We start from the raw sequence: 24329 nt of genomic DNA on the forward strand, positions 1-24329 counted from the left end.
CGTTAATCCACCAGGGTATTTTTTTAAACCACCTTATGTTTAAGGTGTGCAAGGAGTTTGGGTTTGGATGTGTTTTCTTTTAAAATGGATCTCTGTGTGGAGATTCTGTAATCATACTTTCTGTACAATATTTTTCCTTAATGATAGATCTCAGAAAAAACTGTCTAGATTGCACGTCACCTATGAAGGCACCATTGAAAGCAATGGGCAAGGTATGCTACAGGTAAGCGCATCTAACAGTAAATGTGGCTTTGTCATACTTTCACGGTCTGCCAGCTTAACAAAGTTATTTGTTTATCCTCAATTCACTTAAATGACAAGATGTTATGTGGTGTAAAAGAAATATCAAAATTAATTCCATGGGCAGTCTTAGTACTGCCAATATTCCTCAGCTCATCTAGTTTTGCACATGTACCTGGTACAGAAAGAACTGACAGGAAATCACAAGGTCTGGACAGCTTCAGGTCTTCTGGTTCAAACCAGGATCAAAGATTGACAAGATAAAACTTTCAGGCTGTGATCTTGATGAGTTGTCAAGGGTTTCAGTTTATTTTAAAAAAATTATTCTTGTGCCCCAGACAGTGACCAGGTCAGTGGTTCAGCAGACTTTCTTGCTGCTGCCAGCACCACTGTTTTTGGTCTTGGAGACAGTCAGCAAAAAATTCATAAGGAGGATGTCCTGTCCGTGTCTATAGCAAGGAACACACTTGAGTTTTCAAATTAGTTGTTTGGTTTTTGCTTTTCTTTAACAAAAAAAAAAAAAAAAAAAAAAGTCTGCCTTCTAGAGTTCATTACAACTTCTTTAGCTGGGAACAAGTGCTGCAAAGGAGGAGGGAGAATAGGAAGACTTTTTTCTGCAATGCTTTTTGCTCAAACTTTAAAATGTCTTATGACTTTATGAAACTTGAGCACTCAAATGTGTATTGAAATTATTAAGAACTCAGCAACTGCTCAATAATCATTTTTCTGTTGTCTCTCTATTCAAATACACTATAACCTCAGAGGTGAGAGAAGGTTGAATTATGCCTTTTCATGTGCTGTTTCTGTTGCACTCTGTAAAAGTGAGTATTGCCTAGGATTTTTTCCTTCTGGCTGTTTCAATTCTTATCAAACACAATATCTCCACTCAGATGAAGAGCGCTTACTCCAAGAGGGAGTGGGATGACCAAGGCAAGACAATGCAGGAGTCCACAGTGACCCCAGCCTCAGCGGGCAGGGTTGCTGGCTGGGGCAGGCAGACCAGGGATGGTGACAATAACAGTTTCTGCTGACAGGCTGGTGGACATCAGACAAAGGCAAGGTGATGAGTCAGGTCACAAAGGTCAGCAAATGGGCATCAGCAGAGCACAGGGCTGGCACGGGCCTATACTTGATGTGTCTCAGGCGAGGTCCAGGACAAGGGGACCGTGTTGCGGGGCCAAGGATGGGGGCCCAAGGTGAAGCTACTCAGCACAGTTAAAAGTGCATTTGGAGCCCAGACGCACTGAACGTTTGGGTAGTTTTCACGTTACTTTTTTTGTATCATAATTGAGTTCAGCAAATCTTAAACCGCTGAAGTCCTTTGGTATTTCCAGGATAGACTTCAGGAACGCTTGCTCTTGTAGTGGCTGGCTCTCAGTGTGCTTTAGACTTGACTCTGACTCCTGAATCAGTTTGTAATTTCAACAGATGATCGTATCACTCCAGCAACTTTTGTTCCCTTCCTGTAAATGTGCTCTCATGAGCTATCTAAATAAAAATCGGTAAGAAAGCTAATAGCATTTGAAAGATGAAGTGACTTTTTAAAATTATAAATTTATATGGGCAGCTAATTTGCATAAATAGTAATCACTTTATTGAATAAACCAAATCCTTTAAAAACTGTTGTCTATATAAAAATATAATTTGCAAAGTATGTATTATTGTAGAAAAAAAGAGAGTCCAGAGCTTCTCTGTTTCATGCAGAAACCTTAATGATTCAAATGACTTGCCTTGTTCAAGTGTATTTCAAGGAGAATTCGTAAGAATTTGTAAGAAAATTTTAGGTACAGAACAACTGGTACCGGGGCAATGCTAATCTAAAAATGCTTCAGTGTGGACAGCTGGGGCAGAATGCTTATTAAAGGACAACTTAGTAATTCTTCAATGTTCATAAAATGCAAAAAGAATACTGTAATTTGCTGGTTTCATCTTTCACATTTACTGAAATGCATTTTACTCTTAAATATGTGCTCTTCAAAGAAAAGCCACAAAACTTGGATTCAGAGCATTTGAGATGCAAAACTTTATTTTGCTGTGTAATATCTCGCTTGTCTTTTAAGTTTTCTGAGAAGCAGAAGGGAAAAAAATACAAAGACATGCTGTTGAACAGGCTCTGTGATGCTGCTTGTATTTCAAGTGATACCAGCAGATTTCAACAGAATTATTGAAATTTGTACGGGACTTTGCGTCGGTAAAGGAAAGGATTTTATGCTGTTTGCTTATCTAATAATCCTCCTGAATATATTTTTGTTAGGTTGACTTTGCAAACCGTTTTGTTGGAGGTGGTGTGACTGGGGCAGGACTAGTTCAAGAAGAAATTCGTTTTTTAATCAACCCAGAACTGATTGTATCGAGGCTCATCACTGAAGTCTTGGATCACAATGAATGTCTTATCATCACAGGTTAGTCTCCGCAGAAGATGTTTCACATCTTAATCTGGTTTTATATATAGAAAATATATTCCAAGTTGAAGTTTAGTATTTTTAAATGCTGTAGGGATAAAAAAAAAAGAAGAAAAAAAATAATACTCATTTGACAAAGAACTTCCTTCTCCACCCCACCTCTTAAGACCATAGGGCTGCTGTTTCAATAGATGTTTTGTGAAGGAAACAAACAATTTAAAAAAAAAGTGACAGCAAGCAGACAGAACTTTTTTTTATCCTATATAAATGTGTTTGAGGACTCAGTGTCTTTAGGCCTAGCTAAAGAATACTGTTGGGCAATATAGGTAAAAGCCACAATTACCAGCTATCAGTTGGTCGCAGCTATTAGGAGGTAATGTTTCTGTTATGTTAAAGCGGGGATTTTTTTTTTGTTCCTGTCTGGAATTTGTAAAATTTGATGTGATCAGTGGGATTGAAAACTCTGAGAAGAGGAACTGCCTTCTGCTTACAAAAAGGGGAGGAACTGGAAGAGGAGAAAATCAGCATCTATTAAAAACAGTAAAAAGTCAGGAAATGTCTCTTAAGGAATTTGATCTTGTTAAGTTACAAGCATGTGTTTGTGTTACTTGTAGGGTAGTTATGGGTCCCTAATTACATTATCAAAAACTAAACACTTCTCCAGTATGTTGTTGAGGGGCTGTGTATGGAGATGAGCTGTCTGTCCAGTGCTTTGCTGAAAGCCTTTTTCCTTTTGTTTCCACCTCTGTCATAGAACTTGGAATGTTTTATTATCCATTGGATCAAAAAAGTTAGCATCAAAACACCAAATGTCGCCATTAAGAACTGGAGAGGCCCAGGTCATGCTGTGTGTGGCTCAGTTCTATACACAGGAACACAGTGGGCATTTTTCATGACTGAAAAATAAAATGATGCTATAATATTTTTTAATTTACTCTAAAGAACAGCTATAAAGAAAAAATATTTGATCAAAGAGATCCTCTGGGTAAATACTGTAATACACTATGTATATTTTATATTTTTCAGTCTGCTATAGTTAAAAACATTGGGTGTAGTTACCTGAGCTACCTCAACAGTCAGGAATTTGTACAGTTACTAGAACACATTTCTTGGAAAAGTCCTTCCAAAGCACTTCTTTCTCTTGCATGCATGCACAGTAAAAATTTGAGCTTAGATCTTGCAAATCTTACTCTGTCCTGAGCTATTGATTGTACTGTGCAGAGCATCTTTTAGTTTTCGTTTTATACTTGGTAATCTTTTTAAGAGAATGTTTTATTTTGTTTTTCCACCCTGCCAAAATCAATGCCTTTTCTATGAAAACTTCTTGATAAATTGGCTTTTGTGATTACCTTTTAAAAAAACGAGTCAGAGAATTCTTGGCCATCGCTGATTTCTGTTGTGTATTTTGGATATGATACTATAACAAGATTAACATGTTGAAATACTGTCCTCTGGGTAAGGCTCCTCTGGGGAGGGTAAAAACAGAGCACAGCTATCAGTCTGTAATAACTGCTTGGGGGAAAACACTAAATGGATGTTTTGAAAGACCTTCTTCCATTCCCCTGCAAAAAAAACCAGTGATTTGGCATGAACAAATAAAGGTGAGGATATTTTTTCACTTCGGCATTATTCTTTTAGTTTTCTTGAGTACTTTATAGTGTTTTGCAATTAGTATTTGTGATATGGTGTTCTTCTCTAATGGAAATGGCCATTCCATCATTTTAATTTCATCACTGGAGCTTTTCCACCTCAGTTCTTAGCCAAGTCTCCACTGCGTGTCACAATCCTCTTGATAAATTACATTCTTTGTGATGCAACTTGACTCAGCGGCCTAATGGGTATAACTGTGCAGCTTAAATTTGCAGAAGAGTCTGAGAAATTGGAGAGAAATTAAATTTGTTGTGATTGCCCAGTATCTGGTTAAGATCACTGCTGTAATGAATATGGAACTGGTCATGCAAACAGTCAAGTTATTCCACACAGACATCTACCTACAGAAATGTCAGCAGCAATGCCAAAGATTTCCACAGCTGCATTTCTGGTAGAGCTGTGAATAAGTATCAGTGGTTTTCATTCAGGTTTTTTTTCTTTTCTTTTTTTCCCTTCTTTTTTTTCCTCTTTGAGTTCACATATACTCAGGCAGCGTTAAGAGCAAATGAAGCTATATTCCATGTTTGCTTTAAATCTACTGACTGAACAACGGCCAGTCCTGACCACATCTTAGCAATGCATTTTCAGAGACTTGTAAGCACATTACCCATGCAGTAAATGAGATCAGATGATTGGTTCAGCTGAAAATTTTACTTAGAGGGGAAAAATTGTTTTTCAGCTGGATTTAGCAAACTGATCATGCCACTGTCTGGAGAGCCAGAAGACTAATGGTGGTGCAAGATAAGGGTCAGAAGAACTGATTGAAAAGGAGAGAAAGGCCTTCCCCTCACTTTTGGCAGTAAATGTGCATTTATGTTGGTGACTACAAAACTATACTCTTGTGCTTTTCACATGTACTCCTTTTATTCAGTAACAATTGCAACTCTCTCTAGATGGAGGAGGTCCCATAAGCACTAACACTTGGCAATTTCGCCATTTGTTTGATGCTGTAACTATTACAAGTTTCACAAAGAATGTATTTTTGAATGGTACTTGTATATACTTTCTTTTGACTCTAGGCTTTTTTAGTTTTTGTAACTTGTTTTTAAAGTTCTGATGGAACTGTGCTATTATGCTGTATTTGTGACTTGGCCACAAAAAGATTCGCCAGAAACATTAGCATATCCAATTTTCCCATACTGCTTCTGTTCTTCCAGCAACAGCAGTTTGTGTCCCAGTAGTTCACAGGCAAAAAGTGCTTCCAGTTGAATAACAAATTTTGTCTGACAAATTTCCAGAGCTTCACTTATGAAAACCCATTGATTTTCATTAACTTTGTGTTTCTGGGATGTGAGTTTAGAGTTCGTGTGATTTCTTTGAGTTTCTCTGTTATTGATTTTTTTTTATTATTTTTTTTAATATATGTGTATTTGCTTGCTTGTTTGTTTCCTGGTGTTTTCATCATCAGACACTGCACTTCCCTAAAAATAAATGAAAACAATGACCCTTTTGAAAAAGTCAGCTTAATACTTTGACTGTCATTTAATCTATACTGTTGCAATATCTTGATAACCTAGTCTTTTCTTTCCACATGCTAGACACCAAACAAAATGCTTCCTTTTCAAAGTTGGAAGTTTTGCTAAGTTGTCCCCTAAAGAGAGCTCTCAGAAGAGTCACATAACTTTCTTGTCTGTCTTTTCTTACTATTTGCTCAGACACTTTTTCCAAGCATATCAGTAAAACTGAATTTTACCGATGTCAGGACAAGTCTTACTGAAGGTTGATAGCCTACAATTCGATTAGAAGGCTGACTTCTGAATATTTAAGCTGCTCACAGTTGTCCTTTGTACAGGAGCATGGATGTGTGTGAATATATAGGCATATTCTGCCACCCAATTTTGGGGACTTCGATTTTGTAACAGGAAGTGAATTCTGGGTGAGGAATCTTTTACCATCCCACTCATTTTGCATAGCAGCTTTCCAAAATAGCCTTGAGTGGTATTTGTGTGCCCTCAGTATGGTTATTCATCTAGACAAATCTAAATACATAACGGGTGGATAATAGGGCAGATGAGTTAAAGAAGTGCTGAAAAGTCTTTTCCGTTAAAATGAATTTGGGTAGATGGAGAAAATGACTTGGAGTATATGCATCATTTTAAACAGTTTTTAACAGCTTGTGTTTCCTGTGCTTGAGACTACTGAAAGCAAGCATTTAAATTCCCTTGTTAAAAGTGAATAGTTTTTATGTTTCTGATTCTTCAACTTTTTATTTTTATTTAGAGATTGAAAAACTTTGATATTAAATATAAACATTTGTGTTCTCAGAGTATCACCAATCTGCGCAATAGTTAAGCATTACTGCTGTCTTAGTAATCAGATGTTTTGTGCTGTCAGCTTGCACGTCTTTCTAAAACCTATTTTTCTGTTATATTTATAGGCATAGCTGGTGTCACTGTAGTTAAGGGGTTGCTTAACAGTTCTCTTCTTACTCGTATCGTTTATCACTTGTGCCAAACTGTACCTGTATGAGCTGAAATTTTCTAAACAAGGTATTCTTTTCAGTCCCCTACTTTTGAAATTCAGCTGTTGCAAGCTCAGAACAGGGGGGAAAGTTGTGATTTTGCTGTGGCATTACTTTAGGAGTATTTCTTTGAAGCATTTGTGCAACCCCAGGTTTTGAAGCAAGGTCCTGAAATTCAGTAAAATGAGGTGAAAGGCAGCCTTTTAGAAAGGTTATGATCCTTACTCTCAGTTAAAATGCTCTCCTTGGTCTTGGGATAAACCTTTGAAAAAGGAATTGGCATAGCAGCGCATAATAGCTAAAATTACTGGAGGTCTTAATGAGCTACTTTCTTACAGCCCTTAATGCTTGCCAAGATACCCTGCTGGGCTTCTTCACAGAGCAGCCAAGTATGTTCCAGACCATGGTTTTTGTGGGTCCTCAAGCTTTTACAGAAGTAGCTTCTTGGTACTGACCACTGCAGCTGAGAGCAGTGGCCTTTCAGTCCATTCAGTGCCATACATTGCTGTGATATCTGAGAATTCGTGTCAGGAACCATAGTGCAGAAATCATGCTGAACTAATGTAAAACAAAACAGTAAGAAGGGAAAGAGGTGTATTGGGCAATGAGACTAGGAAGCTTAACAGTCCTACCTATCCTTATGTAAGGTTGCCCTCAAGAGACTGTAGGGCTACAAACTGGGTAACACTGGTATGTGGGAAATCTGCTTGGTTTCTGACCATCAGGGTTCTCTTTGGCTTTATGGATTTTAATTTTGTTAGAGAAATAAAACTTGTTAGAGAAATAAAATATATAAACATATAGCTTGCCACATACACTTTTGAATCTCTTTATATTTTTCTTCTTATGTTTCCTAAAATGTCAGCCCAGATGTTTGCTAAATTGTGATGAAGTAGGGTTTCCACATTTTCAATAGTGGAATGACTATTTTATCATCGTGTTTAGAGGTAGTAGCCTCAAAAAAGAGAAAAGAAAAGCAAAATACTGGTGGCGCGAAGGCTCACAGTCTTTCTTAACCAGGTATTAGCCAGTAAAACCTTAAAGATGATGGGCAGTTTTTGGAGAAGCTATTGAACTTGAGAGTGGCCAAGTTGAAAACTATCTTCTTGTTTTATACTGGACAACATACATAGATCTGCACTTGTAATGTTCTATGCTGGATGCTGTGCATTATCTGTGGAAAAGAAGCTTCTACTGGTTACAGGAAGATCTTGTATTCTTGGTGCAGATATGAGTCTTTATTTTCCATTGCTTCTGAGAGCTGCATGTTCATTTGGAGAAGCAGTGATTCCTATGAAGGATTTGCCAAGTGAAAAAATATGTACCTATTTTGTAAGTAATATGGAAAATAATTTTGTTTCAGGTACTGAGCAGTACAGTGAGTATACAGGCTATGCAGAAACTTACCGGTGGGCAAGAAGCCACGAAGATAAGACCCCAAGGTAAAGTTCCACATAAATATTTCAAGTGAAGGAGTAAATAAATGTTATAAATTTGAAAATTGGTGCTTTAAGTATTTCCTAGCATTTGCCTTAGTAGAGAATTTGCCTGTTTGATCCTGCTCTCTTCAGTAGAGCCAACAAGCTAAGAAAATTATCTCATATTAATAATGAGATATTAATTTTAATAAATGGTACCTGCCAATATGTCAGTTCTTAAACCAACATCTTTTACAGTTATATGTATTTATTCCAAATTTTTGTTAAGATACTGACTGAACTGTGGATTATAATGCCATAAGAAGTTTGACAATGATACCTCAGGTGCCACAGTGCAGCTGATGTGTGGCAAAATAAGATTTAATATCGTGAATCTGAGTAGAAAGCTCTGAGCTCTTGAATTTATTTCTCCAACAAGGTTATCGTAGTGTATACACAAAATTATTCATTTAGTATAGAAACATACACAATGTACTCTCATTTAAATGTTGGAGGAAGATAGAGAGCCAAAGTGCTTTTCTTTGACCTTGCGGTGTTCTTACGTCTGTAATTAGATTTGTTTCACGTTTATGCCCAAAGTTAGTCAGAGTATTTCTAAATTTATAGGGAGACCTGTCTCACTTCTGATGCTGCTTTCATTCCCAACCCACAAAGAAGAAAAAAAAAAAAAGGTGCTCCATTGTTTGTTATGAGCTCACCTTTCTAGCTGCTTCTAACGGAGAAGCTCTGCAGGGAATTGCTTATTTCGGATCATTATTATATCACCAATACTAAATAACTAATGTCATCTACTTTTCTTCTCCCTCCAATTTTAGGGACGAATGGCAGCGACGCTACACTGAAATTGTTGCTATAGATGCATTTCACTTCAGACGTTTCCTTGATCAGTTTGGTCCAGAGAAAATTAGAAGAGAGCTCAACAAGGCCAGTAACTTCTTACAGTGGCCTGCAGTCGAATGTTTATAGTAGCTTTTCAAATATTTTTCTATTATTTTCTTCAGCTAAGGAAGGTCTTGCTTAGTTGTCTCCCTTATAAAAGGTGTACTTCAGGGTTTTGCTGTCCAATGTTAAAGAAGCAGCTTGTCAAATAGAATGACTCTTATCCTTTGATACGCTATTCAAAGGTGTATTTTATTTAACTTTCAAAAATGTAAATGAAATGTGGATGTACATTTTTTTAACTCTTCCCTGTCCTGCTTCTAAATTATGATTTTAAGTTCTTTTCCCTTGATTGGCTTTGCTGAATATCCTACTCAGCCCTGCAGTCAAGGTGGAGAAGGGGGTGCCTCCTGTTTTAATATGGTGACAGTTCATAAATACGGTGCCACTTACTTTTCTTCCACCTTTCTTGTTTGCTGTTGGGGTATTGCCATATTACCTGGGAGTTTATCTTTTCATATATTGATGTCTTCTTGAGATCAGATCCAGCTGTTCATAAATCTCATATCTTTATTTGAACAATAGCTGTAAGGGCTGTTGCAACTGAGTATGTGTATATACATGCCAGTTAGAGCTTACAGTGATGGGGGCATTCAGAAGACTGATAAATCAGGCCAGTTTTAATCCTTTAAACAAAACTTTTAGACTAATGTTCAGAAACAGCACACTTCCTGCTAATAATTCTTACACATTATTAATCATTGTCACTATGTATTCAAAGCAGTCAGTCCTTGACCTTACCCTAGATTAGCTGTGTGTATACAAAACTGCACTGCTCCAATGGCTATGGTCCTTTATACTCGTAGTCATCAAAGTTGCCAGGCTGAAGAGCTCTTTGACAGGGAAAGCTGGAACTGCGGTGGGCATCTTTTTTTCTCTCCCCTGCCCTCCCTAATTTGGGATCTTGTCCTTAAACAAGATATTTGAGGTTCTAGATGGTTTCCAGCCCTCGGTCTCTGCCCTGGACTGTGTGCTGCATAACGTTTGGGAATGTGGGGTTACTTTGCCAAGCCATGGCAGGTGCTTTATGTTGTATGGCTGAGATTTTCATGTTACTTGTTTTACTTCTTGCTTTGCTGCTGCTTCTTTTCTTAAAGCTAAAGCAGTCTTTTCCCAGCTCTTGAGGTTGTGCTTTTCCAATGACTAGCAATCAGTGAGCTGTTTATAGTTCTGAGGCCTCAGCTTTCAACCTACGCCAATGTTTTCAAGGCCTTTGCTGTTATCCCATGTGTAAATTTTATCTCCTAACAAAAGATGTCTGATATCAATCTCCAGTTCACATAGCAAATTCTCATACGTTAATAAGAAGGCTGATGGGCTGGAATGAGGGTCTTGCATGGCTAGTATAAGGCATAGGTAGTGAAAGGTCTGTGGCCTGTTATAGCAATGGTAATGCTATTTTTACTGGGCAGTTGAGTCCAAGAATGTTTATACAGTTATACTATATTAGTGTGCTTGTATATGGGTTCAAAACATGCTAATGATAAAGTCTGTTTAGTGTGCTTCTATGTTTATAGATGCAGTGGGCCTCTGCTTTAGCTAGGGTGTTAAATATAAGGGCACAATACTGCTGTTGTTAGTCTCCTGCTTTCTGTAGTACAGGAGGTTATAGAATAATATAAGATGCATTGTAAATAAATTCAAACGTAGGGCAGTGTGTTCCCAATTCTCACCTGGAAAGAGAAGGGGAATATACCTGAAAGCTCATTTCTTTTTTTTGGAGGGGTGGGGGGGAGGGTGGTTTGGGGTTTTTTGTTTTGTTGGTTTTGTGGGGGTTTTTTGGTAGTGGTGGTTTGTTCCCCCACCCCAAAATGATGTACAGTGCTGAAGGACTAATTTAATTTAGTTATAAAACCTTAGCATCTTGATTTAAAGTAACATTCATCAGCTTGTTTCTTCATGGTTGGTAATGAAATTAGCCCTGAAAAAGACAGCAAATAAATTTTGTAAACTTCAGTGATATCTTAGTGCAAAATTCAAATTACCTACTCTAGTGAATTTATGATCTGCCTACAATTTTCAGTATTATTGATTGGGTGTGGATTTTTAAAATAAATTATGGTAGATCCATGCAACTTTTATACAGTGTGTTGGTTTGGCTGATGTTTGATAAGGACTGATTGGTATTTGAAGAAAATTTTAAGCCTGAGTTAATTCTGTTAACTACAGTAAAAATTTCATTAAGTTTATTGGAGGTTCTATAATATTTTAACAAATATTTTCAAACGTACTGTGGTGGGTTTTTTTCAGTTTGATAGAAAATAATATTAACCTTAAGATTTTTCTGTGGGTGAAAACAAGTTAATGGAATAAGCTGCAACTCTATTTCTATTATGACTTAATAAACCAGGACTCAGTAAGCGCAGTGTATGCACACAGGCTTTGAAATCCGAGTGTTTATGTATTAGCAGACAGAGCCCAGTGTCCAGAGGTTCTTTTGTTTGTCTGGCATTTTGTTAGACGTTAGGAAATGATTGAAACAACTTAAAGTGATTTTTCTTACAACTTGTATTTTCTTATAAGCCTATGTGATTTCTCCTTTATAAGATCTATCTGTCTTAAAGAACCAGATGTTCAGTCCTGGTTAGTTTTCTCAAAAGGTCACTGTCTGAGGCTGACCCTTGTTTCTGGTGTAACCCGTACTCAGAAAACAAGATTAATATTGTCTGAAGTCAGCTGTTCAGAATAAGAAAAAACCCCATTGTATCTGATTTCAGCATCAAGATTTGCAGATATATGTGTAAGAGATGTCACTGTTTCATCCTTGCTAGCCCCTTGAGATTATTGCCTAATAAAGATTCTCACTAGCAATAATTTTTCCAGTTGCAAGTTCCAGTTTCCAAATCCTAAGCAACAACTGACTTATAATTGGGCTTGCAATCCCACTCATAAATGTCATTAAGCCTATTTTGATAGTCACCAATTAAAAAAAGCTACAGCTTCATGTTTGGCAAGAAATGCTTCCCTAAGAATTATGGTATGCAGAACAGTTATGTTTCAAATGGTTAGCTGTGAGAACTGTATATAACAGTTTTATATGAAAACAAACCAATTGTAAACATCACACAACTTCTAAACAATATGAGATACCATATATTTGAAGTTGTCTACAACTTAAAACCAGATTCCTTTATGTAGTTCAAAAGGAACAGGTCTTCTGCTTCCCATATGGAAGCAACTGCTTTAAAACTGGACAGAAAGCTTTTTTCATATTGCTGTATTCCTAGGTGAAACCTATTTAAAATATCGGTGCATTGTCTCTTTTTAAAAAAAAGTTATTAGTTTTATCTTTATCCTTCATTTGCTATGAAAAATCATATGGGCGCACTTACTTAGATATTTTTCTTCATTGCTGCTGAAGTCCTTCCAAGTAATTGCTGACTTTCTTATTGTGTCTGACGAGACAGTTTCTGTTCTCCATGTCCTGGTGAGTTGAGAAATACATGCCTATTAAGTAAAAGCTGAAAAGAAAATGGCATCCTGTTGCAACACCAGTCTATTTCCCTCACTGGGAGGATGGAGTTTGAAGAGTTGTTGTCCACACAGCCAGAGTACTAGCTTGCTTGGCCCACTGGTTTTGTACAAACATGCTTTGGACATTAAGCACACTAATAACTCTGACTTGAAAGAGCTCAAGAAGCTGCATGTACCTGATGATGTGTAAGTGTTCCTTATGCAAACTCTGAATCATGGTACCCTGCTAAATTACAACTAACAGAAGTTTGAATTTGCAGCTTAGATCAGATTGGATTGAAACCGTGGGTACTTCAATCTGTACCAGACAATTGTACCAATTCAATAAATTTTTGTACTGTTGAAAAACTTCCTGAAGAGATTTATCCTTTTTTCTATACATGGAAGCATCTGCCTTTACTCAAGATTTCTTATTGAATATCACACTTTTTCCTCCTACCCTCATTTATTGCATCAAACCTGTATGCCCATTTTATATTTTATTTTCAGTTCTGAGGAATTTCAGTAATACTGGACGCAGCGGTTCAGCTGTCTTGTGCTAAATGGGCCAAAACCCAACAAACGTGATACAATCTACAGTTAAAGTTATTCTCTGCTCTGGCTATCCTGAAAAGTTTCCTATAGCTGAAATCCTTAGGAGTCAGCACCTGTATCTAATTTTTAACTTGGATCCAAATAAGGCAAAATTATTCCTGCCTTAAATTCTTTAGTGATTGACCTTAAATTTAAAGAAAGACTAATGGTGAATTGAAGTAGTTTGAATTTGGTATTGCTAGAAGACAATACTGATTATTGTTATCACCTTCAACTTCATCTTCTGACTCTTGTCTGCCTGCAGGCCTATTGCGGCTTCTTTCGACCCAATGTTCCACCTCAGCATCTCTCTGCAATAGCCACAGGAAACTGGGGATGTGGTGCCTTTGGAGGGGACTCCCGATTAAAAGGTAAATTGTAGCAATTCATTAATGTCCAAATGAATAAAATAAATTTTAATTCTTTGCCTTTTTGTTGTTGTTGTTCAAGTACATTTTTTTGTTTTCTTCAAATTAATACATTTTAGCCAAGAATTGGAATAGTAGTTAAACTCTCCATAGAACTGGTTCATTAGCTTTGATCTTTAGGCCATGAGTATTGTGGCCTTAAACAGTAAAAATGCACACTGCTTTTATATGCTATTTTCAGTTTAAAGTTTGAGGTAAGTACATTATGGTGAAATGCTGGGTTTACAAGGACCTGAAACCTGCAAAAGCACAAACATGCAATATTAGTTCACAAAAGAACATGTTCATTGCAGTTCTTAGTCGTATAAATCAGTTGACCTTTCTGGACCAGCCTTTTCAGATTATGCCTAAAATTCATATCTCTGCAAAGCTGTTTAAAATACCTGGTAATCTGCAAGGCTTCACAAACTTGCTGGCAATGCTTAATGTTTAGTTTTGCTCCTTAATATATTGCTGTATGCCGGAGAGGTTTCCATTCACTCAGATATGCTTCTTTCTTTCCTGACTTGCCTGCTATATCACTCACTTTCTCATGTTCTTTTATTTTTAATTAGAGTATTTATAATGCAGCAGATAACACATGCCTACATTCATTTAAGACTTTTTCCCATCAAGCCAAGAACTGATGGATCCTGACATTTAAATTGGTTTCCTGATTCATACAGTTCTAAGTAGAAATTTACATTTTTGTTGTTTTCAAGCATTTGGATAGTATTTAACATTTGCTTTTCTGCACAGCTTTAGGTAGTTATATTGAGACAAACAATCACCAGACCACCAGCTTCATTAGTTTTCTTTCTTAATGTGTTTTATTCATTGAGCATCTGTTTTTTTTCCGCAATGCTCATTGATTTCCTGACAGTCGTTTTTTGATTTCCATTAGATAAAATGGGCTGCCTAGTGCAGATCATCAATATCAGAGGTAGTATTTACTGCAGGATCTGACCATACTTGATTATGTTAGGAAGGTTTAATAAATGTTTTGATCTGCATAAGGCCTTCTCTTGGATCTGAACTGTAATATCGCATGTATATTTTTTTTAACATATGGCTTTCTGATAAAAATATGGCTCATCTGATCTAAGCCATTATTTGTTCAACACTGGATGTGACTTTTAGAATAGGGATTGCTCACTGCAGTGCTTTACTTCCTCTCCCCATTGGTCTGAGCTCAAAACTGAAGCATAATGACAAAGACCACCAGAGCTGAGTCTATTTGGTGAGGTAGCCCATAAGAAAAGTCTTTGATGTAGACAAAGAAATGAGCCATGAGATGTGGTGCTTTGTAACTTGAATATGAACTCTGGCCAGAACAAGAGCATGTAAAGTCTTGAACAATGTCTGTTTTATTTTAACGTAATGTTTTAGTTTGAGCTCTCATTTATGTAACTTTTGCTCTGGTTTTGGATCAACCTTATTTTTTTTTTTTCCCAAAGTCTGCAAGAGTTAACACTTAACAGCAAGTTACAGCACTGCTGCTGTTGTGAAAAATTCATCTAAATCTATGTGTGTACTCTCAAGTCTTCTCCTGTTCTTTTGGCAGACCTTACAAAGACAGACATTGGTTTAACTTGCACTTAAGTTACTCTTGATGTAAACTCAGCTTAATTTCTTAGTTGACTCTGAAAAATCAATACTTAATAAAGAGAATTAAATGACAGTGATATGCTATGGGATATGGAGCTAGTCTTTTAGTATGTGATGTTTTTCTCTGAGCTGATGCTGACTAGAAACAAGATGGCTTCATTCTTTATTTTTGTAAACTAAGAGCTACTAAAAGAGTACAGTAGTTTGTCATGTGTGGTTTTGTCAGAATAGAGTTGCATTTGATGTGTGATAACCATATGAAGTCTTTTCTAGTTCACAGATACTCCCTGCACAGTCATAAGTGCTAAAGGTGTTTCTCCCTTTTGTTCTAAAATGCTGTATAGGGTTATTCTGAACTGCAAATTCTCTCAGTGGTTTCATTTCATTTTAAGCAAATTTCTTACACTGGAGAATAATCTTTTACACTTCATAGGGAGTCATAAATTCTTCATTTCTGAGTATGTTTTAGAAAACTCTGAGATTATCAGTATCACAGTTTCACTGAACCCAAATAAATACCTTTTGTTGACTACACAGGCTTGACAGCGTATTGCAATGACAAAATAATTCTCATAGTTTAAAAACTTGCTTTTTCATTTAATGTTCTTAAATACATACGCTTGTCCTTTCAGAAGTAGTATTTGGATCTATAACAAAGACTTCAGAACCACCAAAGTAATTGATATAATTGGATATAACTGGATAAGTTCCATAATGCATTATGATATTTTGCCATGATTTTTTTTAGTCATAAATTAGAGGTGCATGATTGTGTATAAAATATGGTTTCATTCAAGGTCACAGATGATGTGAAAACTAAAGTTGTCTTAAGGGAGGAAAAAAATAATCTGGCTTTATAAATTAAAGACCTGGTACGTAAACAAGCCAGATTCCGGTTAAGTTAGGGGTATTTCCACAAAATTTTACTATAAACTTAAGACTTTCAATACTGAAAAAAGTATGTTTATGTAATTGGGAGAAGTTGGAAGATCTTGTCTTGCTCTTCAAACCAGAGGATAATTTAACAATTACTAGCTGCAGGGGCTCTGTGCAACTGTCTAAAGATTGGAAAAGTGTTGTTTTATTGAAAATGCAAAGGAGATGATCTGATAAGGCTTCTCATAAATACATAAATTTAACTCCTAATGATTGTGAGAAAGTACTCTTTAGCTGATTTGGTGTTCTTATTTATCTGAGAAAATGAAGTTCAATCGGAAGACTGCTGTCAGCTTTAAAAAGACCCTTGTAGGATTAGTGGAAGGAGAGAAAAGCATGCATCTTGCCTCATGTAAATGCGTGCGATATCAAGGTGCTACCATGATAGTACTGCGGTTCTGAACTTACACAATAGGCAACGACACAAGGAGTATGGGGCATTTCGCCCAGTGTAGCGTTGCTGCACCTGCAGTAGTGGAGTTCCGCTCTGCTTGCCCCTGCGGTGTCTCTGGTGCCGCTTGCCTCGCACCGATCTCTGGACTTTGGCTGCGCTGCTGCAAGGGTACTGCAGGAGAGGAGTCCCTGGTGATAACATCCTTCCCTCTGGGTAAAAGGGGTTGAAGGTGTAGGGCCTGTGAGGATAGTTGGGTCCCTAGAGGGATTTGTATTATGCTTCTGCCACCCTCACTGGGTATGTCAGCACAGCCATCCCTTCAGGTGTGAGTCTCGAAGAGTTAAATGGGATCACATCAGCTGGGTGCATGGGGCAAGACAGCCCAGATCCCTCCAGGCCCCTGTACCACAGGCTCTATTGCTCTTCATGTGATGCTCCTTTCTGTATCAGTGTCGTGGTTTAACCCCAGCCAGCAAATAAGCACTATGCAGCCGCTCGCTCACTTCCCCCCCTCCCCAGTGAGATGGGGGAGAGAATTGGAAGGAAAAAGGTAGAACTTCTGGGTTAAGATAAGAACAGTTTAATAGAACAGAAAGGAAGAAAATAATAATGATAGTAATAACAATAATGAAATTACAATAATAATAATAAAAGAATTGGAATATACAAAACAAGTGATGCACAATGCAATTGCTCGCCACTCACCAACTGATGCCCAGTTAGTTCCCGAGCAGCGATCCACCCTGCCCCAGCCAACTCCCCCCAGTGTATATACTGGGCATGATGTCACATGGTACGGAATACCCCTTTGGCCAGTTTGGGTCAGCTGTCCTGGCTGTGTCCCCTCCCAACTTCTTGTGCCTCTCCAGCCTTCTTGCTGTCTGGGCCTGAGAAGCTGAGAAATCCTTGACTTAGTCTAAACACTACTTAGCAACCATTGAAAACATCAGTGTGTGATCAACATTCTTCTCATACTGAATCCAAAACATAGCACTATACCAGCTACTAGAAAGAAAATTAACTCTATCCCAGCCGAAACCAGGACAATCAGTAGCATGGAAATTTCACATGGTATTGTATATCATTAATGCCCAGAAAATTGTGAAGCCTGATTCTTGACAGAAATTTTGACCCTTGTTTCATAAGGTCTATAGCAATTCAAAATAAACAGTAGGATATTTTTAATATCTTCTGTAAAATGAAACTGCATTGTTTGTTTGGAATGAATAATAAGATTCATTAGGTTCTGTTCCCCTATGCGAGCTAGTTAATTAGACCCTTTAAAAGCTGAACTACTGAAGCTTTACCAAATCCACAGCTGGTTCAGTAGTTTAATTAAAATATCATTCCCAGATTGAGATTAATTTCACATGTGAATCATGTAATTTATAATTTTAGCTATGGGTTTACAAGAGGGTTTTTTGATTAAAGAATGCAGCATTTTATTAGGTCTCTGTTTAAAAATGTGAAAGATTCTTGAGCTGAGCTATGAACAGCTTTCTATTTAGTTTCCAGTAGCAGGTGGTAATGCAGTATGTATGCTATTTTACTTAAAATTAATCTTTACAAAGACAATATTAATCACATTTTAATTAACTCTACTTACTGGGTGGAAAAGGAAAGAATTAATATCAGAACTGCACCCACAGGCTCTGAAATAAGACAAGCCGCAATAGATTAAATCGTTGCTGGGGTCCATTATTTGGACTGTTGTAACATTACCTGAAATGAATGTGTGATTGATTGCATGCATCTGTGACACTCCAGCCTCACAGTACTGGTTGGCGAAAAAGCTGCACTCTTGTAATAGTTTGGTGCTACCTAAAAGGATCCTGGTTTTTCTTCTCCCCTTCCCTGTTCTTGGCCGAATGGTCTGGTGCCCTCCCTTACATCAGCTCTGGCTTTTAGCAAACCCTTCACTCAGCCAATTCAGCTGCAGATCTAGCAGAAAACAGTTAGCTTTTAATCTTTTGTCATATAAATTTTCTGCCAGGTTGGTGAATGGAGTTGGCTCAGTGAGATGTCTGATGAACACTTGATTGCTGCAGAAAAGTCAGGAGGTGGGTGAGAAGGGAGAAAATGTAGCTGCACCAGAGCCGCTTTCTCCAGTTGCAGTGGGTCATTGGCTTGGCTCAGCTGGACCATTGATCAATGCCCCAGATGATTTCTCAAGATGAGTCTTCAAAAATCTGTTTCCAAGATAGGAAGCATTCTTCTTTCTTTTCCATATAGGAAAACAAAGTCTGTCTATTTTGTAATGTTAGCCATTGACAGAACTTGGGGATGCAGCTTGGTCCAGCGAGTTTGACATGAAGCTGGAAGTTGAGTAACCTCAACTGCATTCTTGGCATTGCCACTCGCTTTTTATAGGTCAGAATGAGACATCATATTCCATGCTGCATGCTTCTATTATAGGTAAGATGGACACCTTAAATTGCGCAGTAAGAGGCTGCAGAACCATAGATCTCCTGGCAGCTAAAAGTTGGGTCAGCTCCCGCTTTGTGTAGCTTACCTAGTGAAAGGGTTGGCTCCATTCCTTCTGAAGGGCGGTAGAGAATGGAAATTGTGACGTGCTAATGGATGCTTTTTACCCTACTATTTGTGACTCGATGCAAGCAGCTTAAACCAGGATGTAAGATGGTGCTGTCATCTTAGGCTGTCGCACATATTTATTGGATAACTAATGGTTGCATGGTGCTTGGGGGCAGATACAGACCAAAACAACCTTTGATTTTTAAGCACATTGTTTATCTGGAAAGTAAGGGTGGTTGTCACTAGTGACTCCAGCAGAACACTTCAACATTCCTGAGCTGCAGTGCCCAGTATTCTTTACTTTGTTTTAAAAGTGGAAGTAATACTTACCCACCTATTGTTCATACTGCTGGTGGTGTGATTATTTGCTGTAAACTTAGGCTGTATTTTTCCCTTCAGCAAATTGTTTTATCCTGTATTCATGTGTGTAATCTTTTTTGTTGTTTCAGCCTTAATACAGATACTGGCAGCTGCTGAGGCTGGGCGTGATGTTGTTTATTTTACCTTTGGAGATGTGGAGCTGATGCGAGATATTTACAGCATGCACACTTTTCTCTGTGAGAAGGGCCAAACTATTGGTGAGCAAAAAGAAATCTTTTCGTGCAGCAAAGAGACTTAACCATCTCTTTAAGTAGAAATTGTCCAATAAGAATTACTGTCATCAAGTCCTGAACACAAGCAAATGGGTCTCGGTTTATTTGTACCTGTTTCCAGAGTGGGGAGCTCTTCTCAGTCAGGGTCCACTGCGCAGTGTTAATCTGTTAGAAGACTTCTAGAATCCTTTTCTAATTCACTTGGGAGTTATGCTCCAGAATTTGGAAAATAGAGATACATGTGGTAGACAGAAGGTTTGCAAAAGTTTTTAATATAACTCAAAATGCTTTAAAAAGGGAAAATCTGCTTACGCATTCTTGATACAGATTTGTCTTATAGTGGTTCTGGCTTGATCCTGCAAGATGTGGTCAGATGTGTTGTGCAGTAACAATACAAGAAAAGCAATGTATCCATTGCCCCACTGTAATTGTCAAATGTCTTTAATTTCTGGGACAGAAGCACAAAGCTAGGTAATTGGTAATACACTTTTAAGTAACACGTATGCAAACCTAACGTTCAGATAGCTTGTGCAGAAAGCTCAGCAGGAAGTTGAGGGAGCTCACTCTGTTTTGAACAAACTTGGAAACAGTTACGTTCCCCTCATACAGTTGTCTACCTCCTCTTTCACTGCTCATTTAAAGAGATGCTCCTAGCCACTATCTCAGTGTGAGTGTGCATTTCTAGTCTTCATTTGCAATCATACATTCTTCATATGGCATGATCTTACATGGTTTTTATTTCTTTTTATTTTTAAGGGGACATTTATAGGCTGTTACTGAGATATTACAATGAAGAATGCAGAAGCTGTTCTACTTCAGGACCAGATGTCAAGCTGTACTCTTTCATGTACAACACCATTGAGTCCTATGCAGATTCTACTGATGATGATGATGAAGAAGAAAAAGGGTTGTGCTTCGAGGATTGAAGTAAATGTATTCAACCAGAATATTGTTCATCTCCTCCCACTGGTATATTGTGTGAATTGCTGGGTATAATGTATGAATTGGCTTAACTTAATATATATTGACTGCATTGGTAGTTATGTATAACACTCAAACAAAAAAAAACCACCTTTGAGAGACGAGATTTTTTTTGTTTGATGGTTTCGGACATGAAAACCTTGTTCATATGTGTACAGAAAAGATTTCTTCGGTAGATCTGGTTTGCATTATACCTTGTTAAGCAGGATTTTTTGGTACACATTTGTACTTCAGTCAAGAGATTGCTGAAAGACTTCAGAAGATTTCTCTACGCTCCTTTGCCTTTATTTTTCAGAGATCTTACTTAGATTTCTCATGTAAGCTTAGTGCTGGAGTACAGGCAGCCATGTAACTCTGGGGATGATTTTAGAGAGAAGGGTTGTAATGATCGTTTTTACTGAAAATTGTCATAATTTGATTACCTCCTTAAGACTGCCACGGTATCTTCATTGTTCTTATCAACTTTTTCATTCGTTTAACTTAAAATGTCCTGGTTTAAATCTATTTTTTTAATAAATGGTTAAAAATGGGAAGATTCTGGGGGAGCTATAATGCATTTCACAACTGCATTGTCTTTATCAAATCAGACACAAAAGCTAGCATGAAGAAGTAGAGAAAAAACAAAGTATGGGAGGGTGGGAAAATGAGAAATGTGACCAAAGTTAGCAGAGGGAAACATTTTCACCTGACACTCTTCAATACCATTTTGCTGGTGCTATCTGTTACAATGTTGAACAAGGTCTTAGATGTGTTAGTATATTTGGAGTTTCTCAAGGTTCACTGTTGTTGGCGATATCATTTGAATTGAGGTCTGCTAGTTGTGTTTATATTGTCATATCAGTTCTCCTTTATCACAGTACACGTATATGTGAGTATAAGATCCCCATGGGATAACGTGAGTGAGGAAATGGAAATCACTTACATATTAGTGGGAGGAAAGTCTGCAGGATACAGATAAGAACATGAGGTCTTGTTAGGAGTTTGTGCCCGTGTCTTTTTAGGCGTGGGAATAATAACAATGAAGAGAGGGCAAAAGATGTGTAAAAACTGTGCTATTACTATCTCTGTGAATACCAAATTAGTGTTGCTTTAGTACATTAATAGTTTACACAAAGCTGCAGATACATCTGTGATAAAACTTTTCCAGGTCTATGTACTATGTACAATCCAATGAAATGTTTGTCTATTAGTAGTTTAAACCCAGCTTAAGTTTAAGCCCAAATTGCTAAGTTTAGCCTCTTCTGTGTTAGATTTTCTGGTCTGTCATGGTTGCTATTACAAGTTTAGTAATACAAGTAAAAACTGCAACAGGAAATGTAGTGAACTAGGGCTCTAATATCAACAAATCCTGTCGGCTAATGTCAGACATAAACCTCTCCAAGCCTGAAACATAACATGGTAATTAAATGCTGGAAGCTGTTGGCAGTCTGGCTTACAATAAAGCACTCGCTGCTTGAGCTGCTCTGGTGGAAGCAATAGCAAAGGGTTTGGGTCGTTTATAAACACCTTCAGAGTGCTGCACCTTTGCATTAATGCTAAGTGGGCAGCTTGGAAGCGTGTTGCTTGGAAGGTGACAGACAACAGCAGTTCAAGGGTTTCTTTCTATTCTTCCCACCAGCTGTAGTTTTCTCCACCCCCATCCATTATAAGGAAAAGATTTGGGCTAGAATTTCAGGCCTTTTTCTGTGTTTGCAACCTGCGTCCTCAGAGTTAGCGGAAATCTTTTCTACTGTTCCTGGTGTTTCAGTGTTGGCTCGGATTCTGGCAACAGGCGTAACTGTTTTACAATAAGCTCTTACTTGGGCATTTAGGTTCAACTATGGTAGTGCTTCTAGATGTGTTGCTGATGATAAATGTACCCTGTTAATTAAGACAAGTGATGGAAAATTGGTGCTATCTGCCAAACGTTCTTCACCTTACACTCAGGATTTCCTATAGAAAAGGTGAACAGAATTTGTTCCTAAACAACTGGAAGAAAATACAGCAAAAAGCTTTAGGTGGCTAGATATGACTTCCCCTTTATTGTAAATAAATGCACCTTTATTAGTGCAATATTAATTTTCATTGTAAGGGGAAGTGATTGGTCAGGCATGAAAAATGTACCAAAACAAGATGGCATAAAATTCTACTTCAACTCTAGAAACAGAAAAATATATTTAATGTTGGAAAGATTCTCTGAAAATCATGTTATAGGGTATCCAGTTAAGAGAGTTTTTGCAGTGTCAGGTGTTTCCAGGATAAATCCTAGTCTTTTTATGCAGTCCGTATTTTCACTGATATCTGAGAATTTTCTAATATGGGGAAGAATGCCTTTTATTTCCTTAGGATATGTTTACCATACTTTTATTATTTTTTCCCCCCTGTGAAATATGGTTGTACAGACAGGAGAAAAGGAAAGTAATAACTCATTTTCTGTTTAATGTGTCATCTAAATAATAGTGATATATCCTGCATTCTACTGTGTGTCCCTGATCTCGTAAAGGGCAATGTTGTAAGAACACTTTGAATATGACTTTGATCACAGGCAGGCTGAAGATTATATTTTTCCTTATTGTTTTGGAGGGGTTTTTTAAGCAAAATAGGCCAGAGTTAACAAATTATCAACGGTGTTACATTCCCATGACTTTCTAATTCAATAAAGAGCTAAACTGCCCAGAATGCTGCATGTGGAAGCAGGAATTTTGCATCAGCCCAATACGTGCTCTGCATCTTTCTTTCTTTTTCCCTCCACCCACCGCTCTCCATTTATAAACTACCTGAAACGTTTTCTTTAGCTAGAGATGCCTTTTGGTGCTCTGAACTAGCATGGAATGGAGATGTCAATGACCTCTTTGTGCAGCCTAGTAAGCTTCAGTTTCACTCTTCTAGAAACCTGTTTATGGAGTATTCCATTTTTTGGGTTTTTTATTACTTTAGGGATGTTTGCTATATGATTTCAAATAAAAATAAACTTCCTACCAAAACTTTTGTTTTATACTTTCTAGCAGCTAAATCGAATGCTTAATATGAAACGACAACAAGCAGTCATGTAGATTGCAATGTCGCCTCATGGTCAAGTTTGGTGTCGGAGCACTTCTGTTGTTTTACAGCTCTTGCACCTAAGTTCCTCAGTTTTGAGGTGTTCTTATCTAATGATGAGTACCCATTACTGTATATATTAATTTATAAACTGTTGAAGTGTTCCTGACGTTCTTCTAAACTTACAGTTTATGCACCATTATATTATATTGATTTTTCTGGATCTGTATGCTACTGTTTACATGATTTTGTAGGAATACGATTAAAAAATTCTGACTGAAGCAATATTGTGTGCTTTGTCTCGTAATACACTTTGCAGGACAGAGAAATTGCAGCACATTTGAATGTACATGACAATACAACAGATAGTTCTAGCAGTAAATTTAATAATGCAAGTATTTTGACACATAAAATATAGCTAAGTAATTTATTCTTACTGTACAATATTGTAGCGGTTGCTCCTGTCTGTGTAGCAATCTAAAAAGGAAGTAACTACTGTAAATTGGAAGGGTGTTGGCATGAGTGTAAAATTTCATATGGGTGTATGGCCATATGCAGACATTTCAATGTTAATTTCCAATTTGCTTTTGGTAAGCAAGTAGGTGTTTGATTATTCTTTGAACTTCCTGAAGGAAATACAACTAAATAAAAGCAAATAAAACCCTTAAAAGATATAAATAAT

The 24329-nt window shown here is 37.4% G+C and overlaps 1 protein-coding gene across 1 annotated transcript in view; it reads left to right on the top strand.

Moving 5' to 3' along the window:
• PARG (poly(ADP-ribose) glycohydrolase) overlaps positions 1-23928 on the top strand; it is a 70484-nt gene extending 46556 nt beyond the window's left edge. Inside the window, exons 13-19 of the mRNA XM_069797627.1 lie at positions 45-223; positions 2495-2642; positions 8117-8195; positions 9008-9116; positions 13444-13549; positions 19505-19633; positions 20405-23928. Coding sequence (XP_069653728.1) covers positions 45-223; positions 2495-2642; positions 8117-8195; positions 9008-9116; positions 13444-13549; positions 19505-19633; positions 20405-20574 — 920 coding nt within the window. The 3' untranslated portion in view covers positions 20575-23928. The remainder of the gene's footprint in view (positions 1-44; positions 224-2494; positions 2643-8116; positions 8196-9007; positions 9117-13443; positions 13550-19504; positions 19634-20404) is intronic.
• The last annotated feature ends 401 nt before the right edge of the window (positions 23929-24329 follow it).

Source organism: Haliaeetus albicilla, chromosome 11, assembly GCF_947461875.1.
Source record: "Haliaeetus albicilla chromosome 11, bHalAlb1.1, whole genome shotgun sequence".
In the NCBI taxonomy this organism is placed as follows: Eukaryota; Metazoa; Chordata; class Aves; order Accipitriformes; family Accipitridae; genus Haliaeetus; species Haliaeetus albicilla.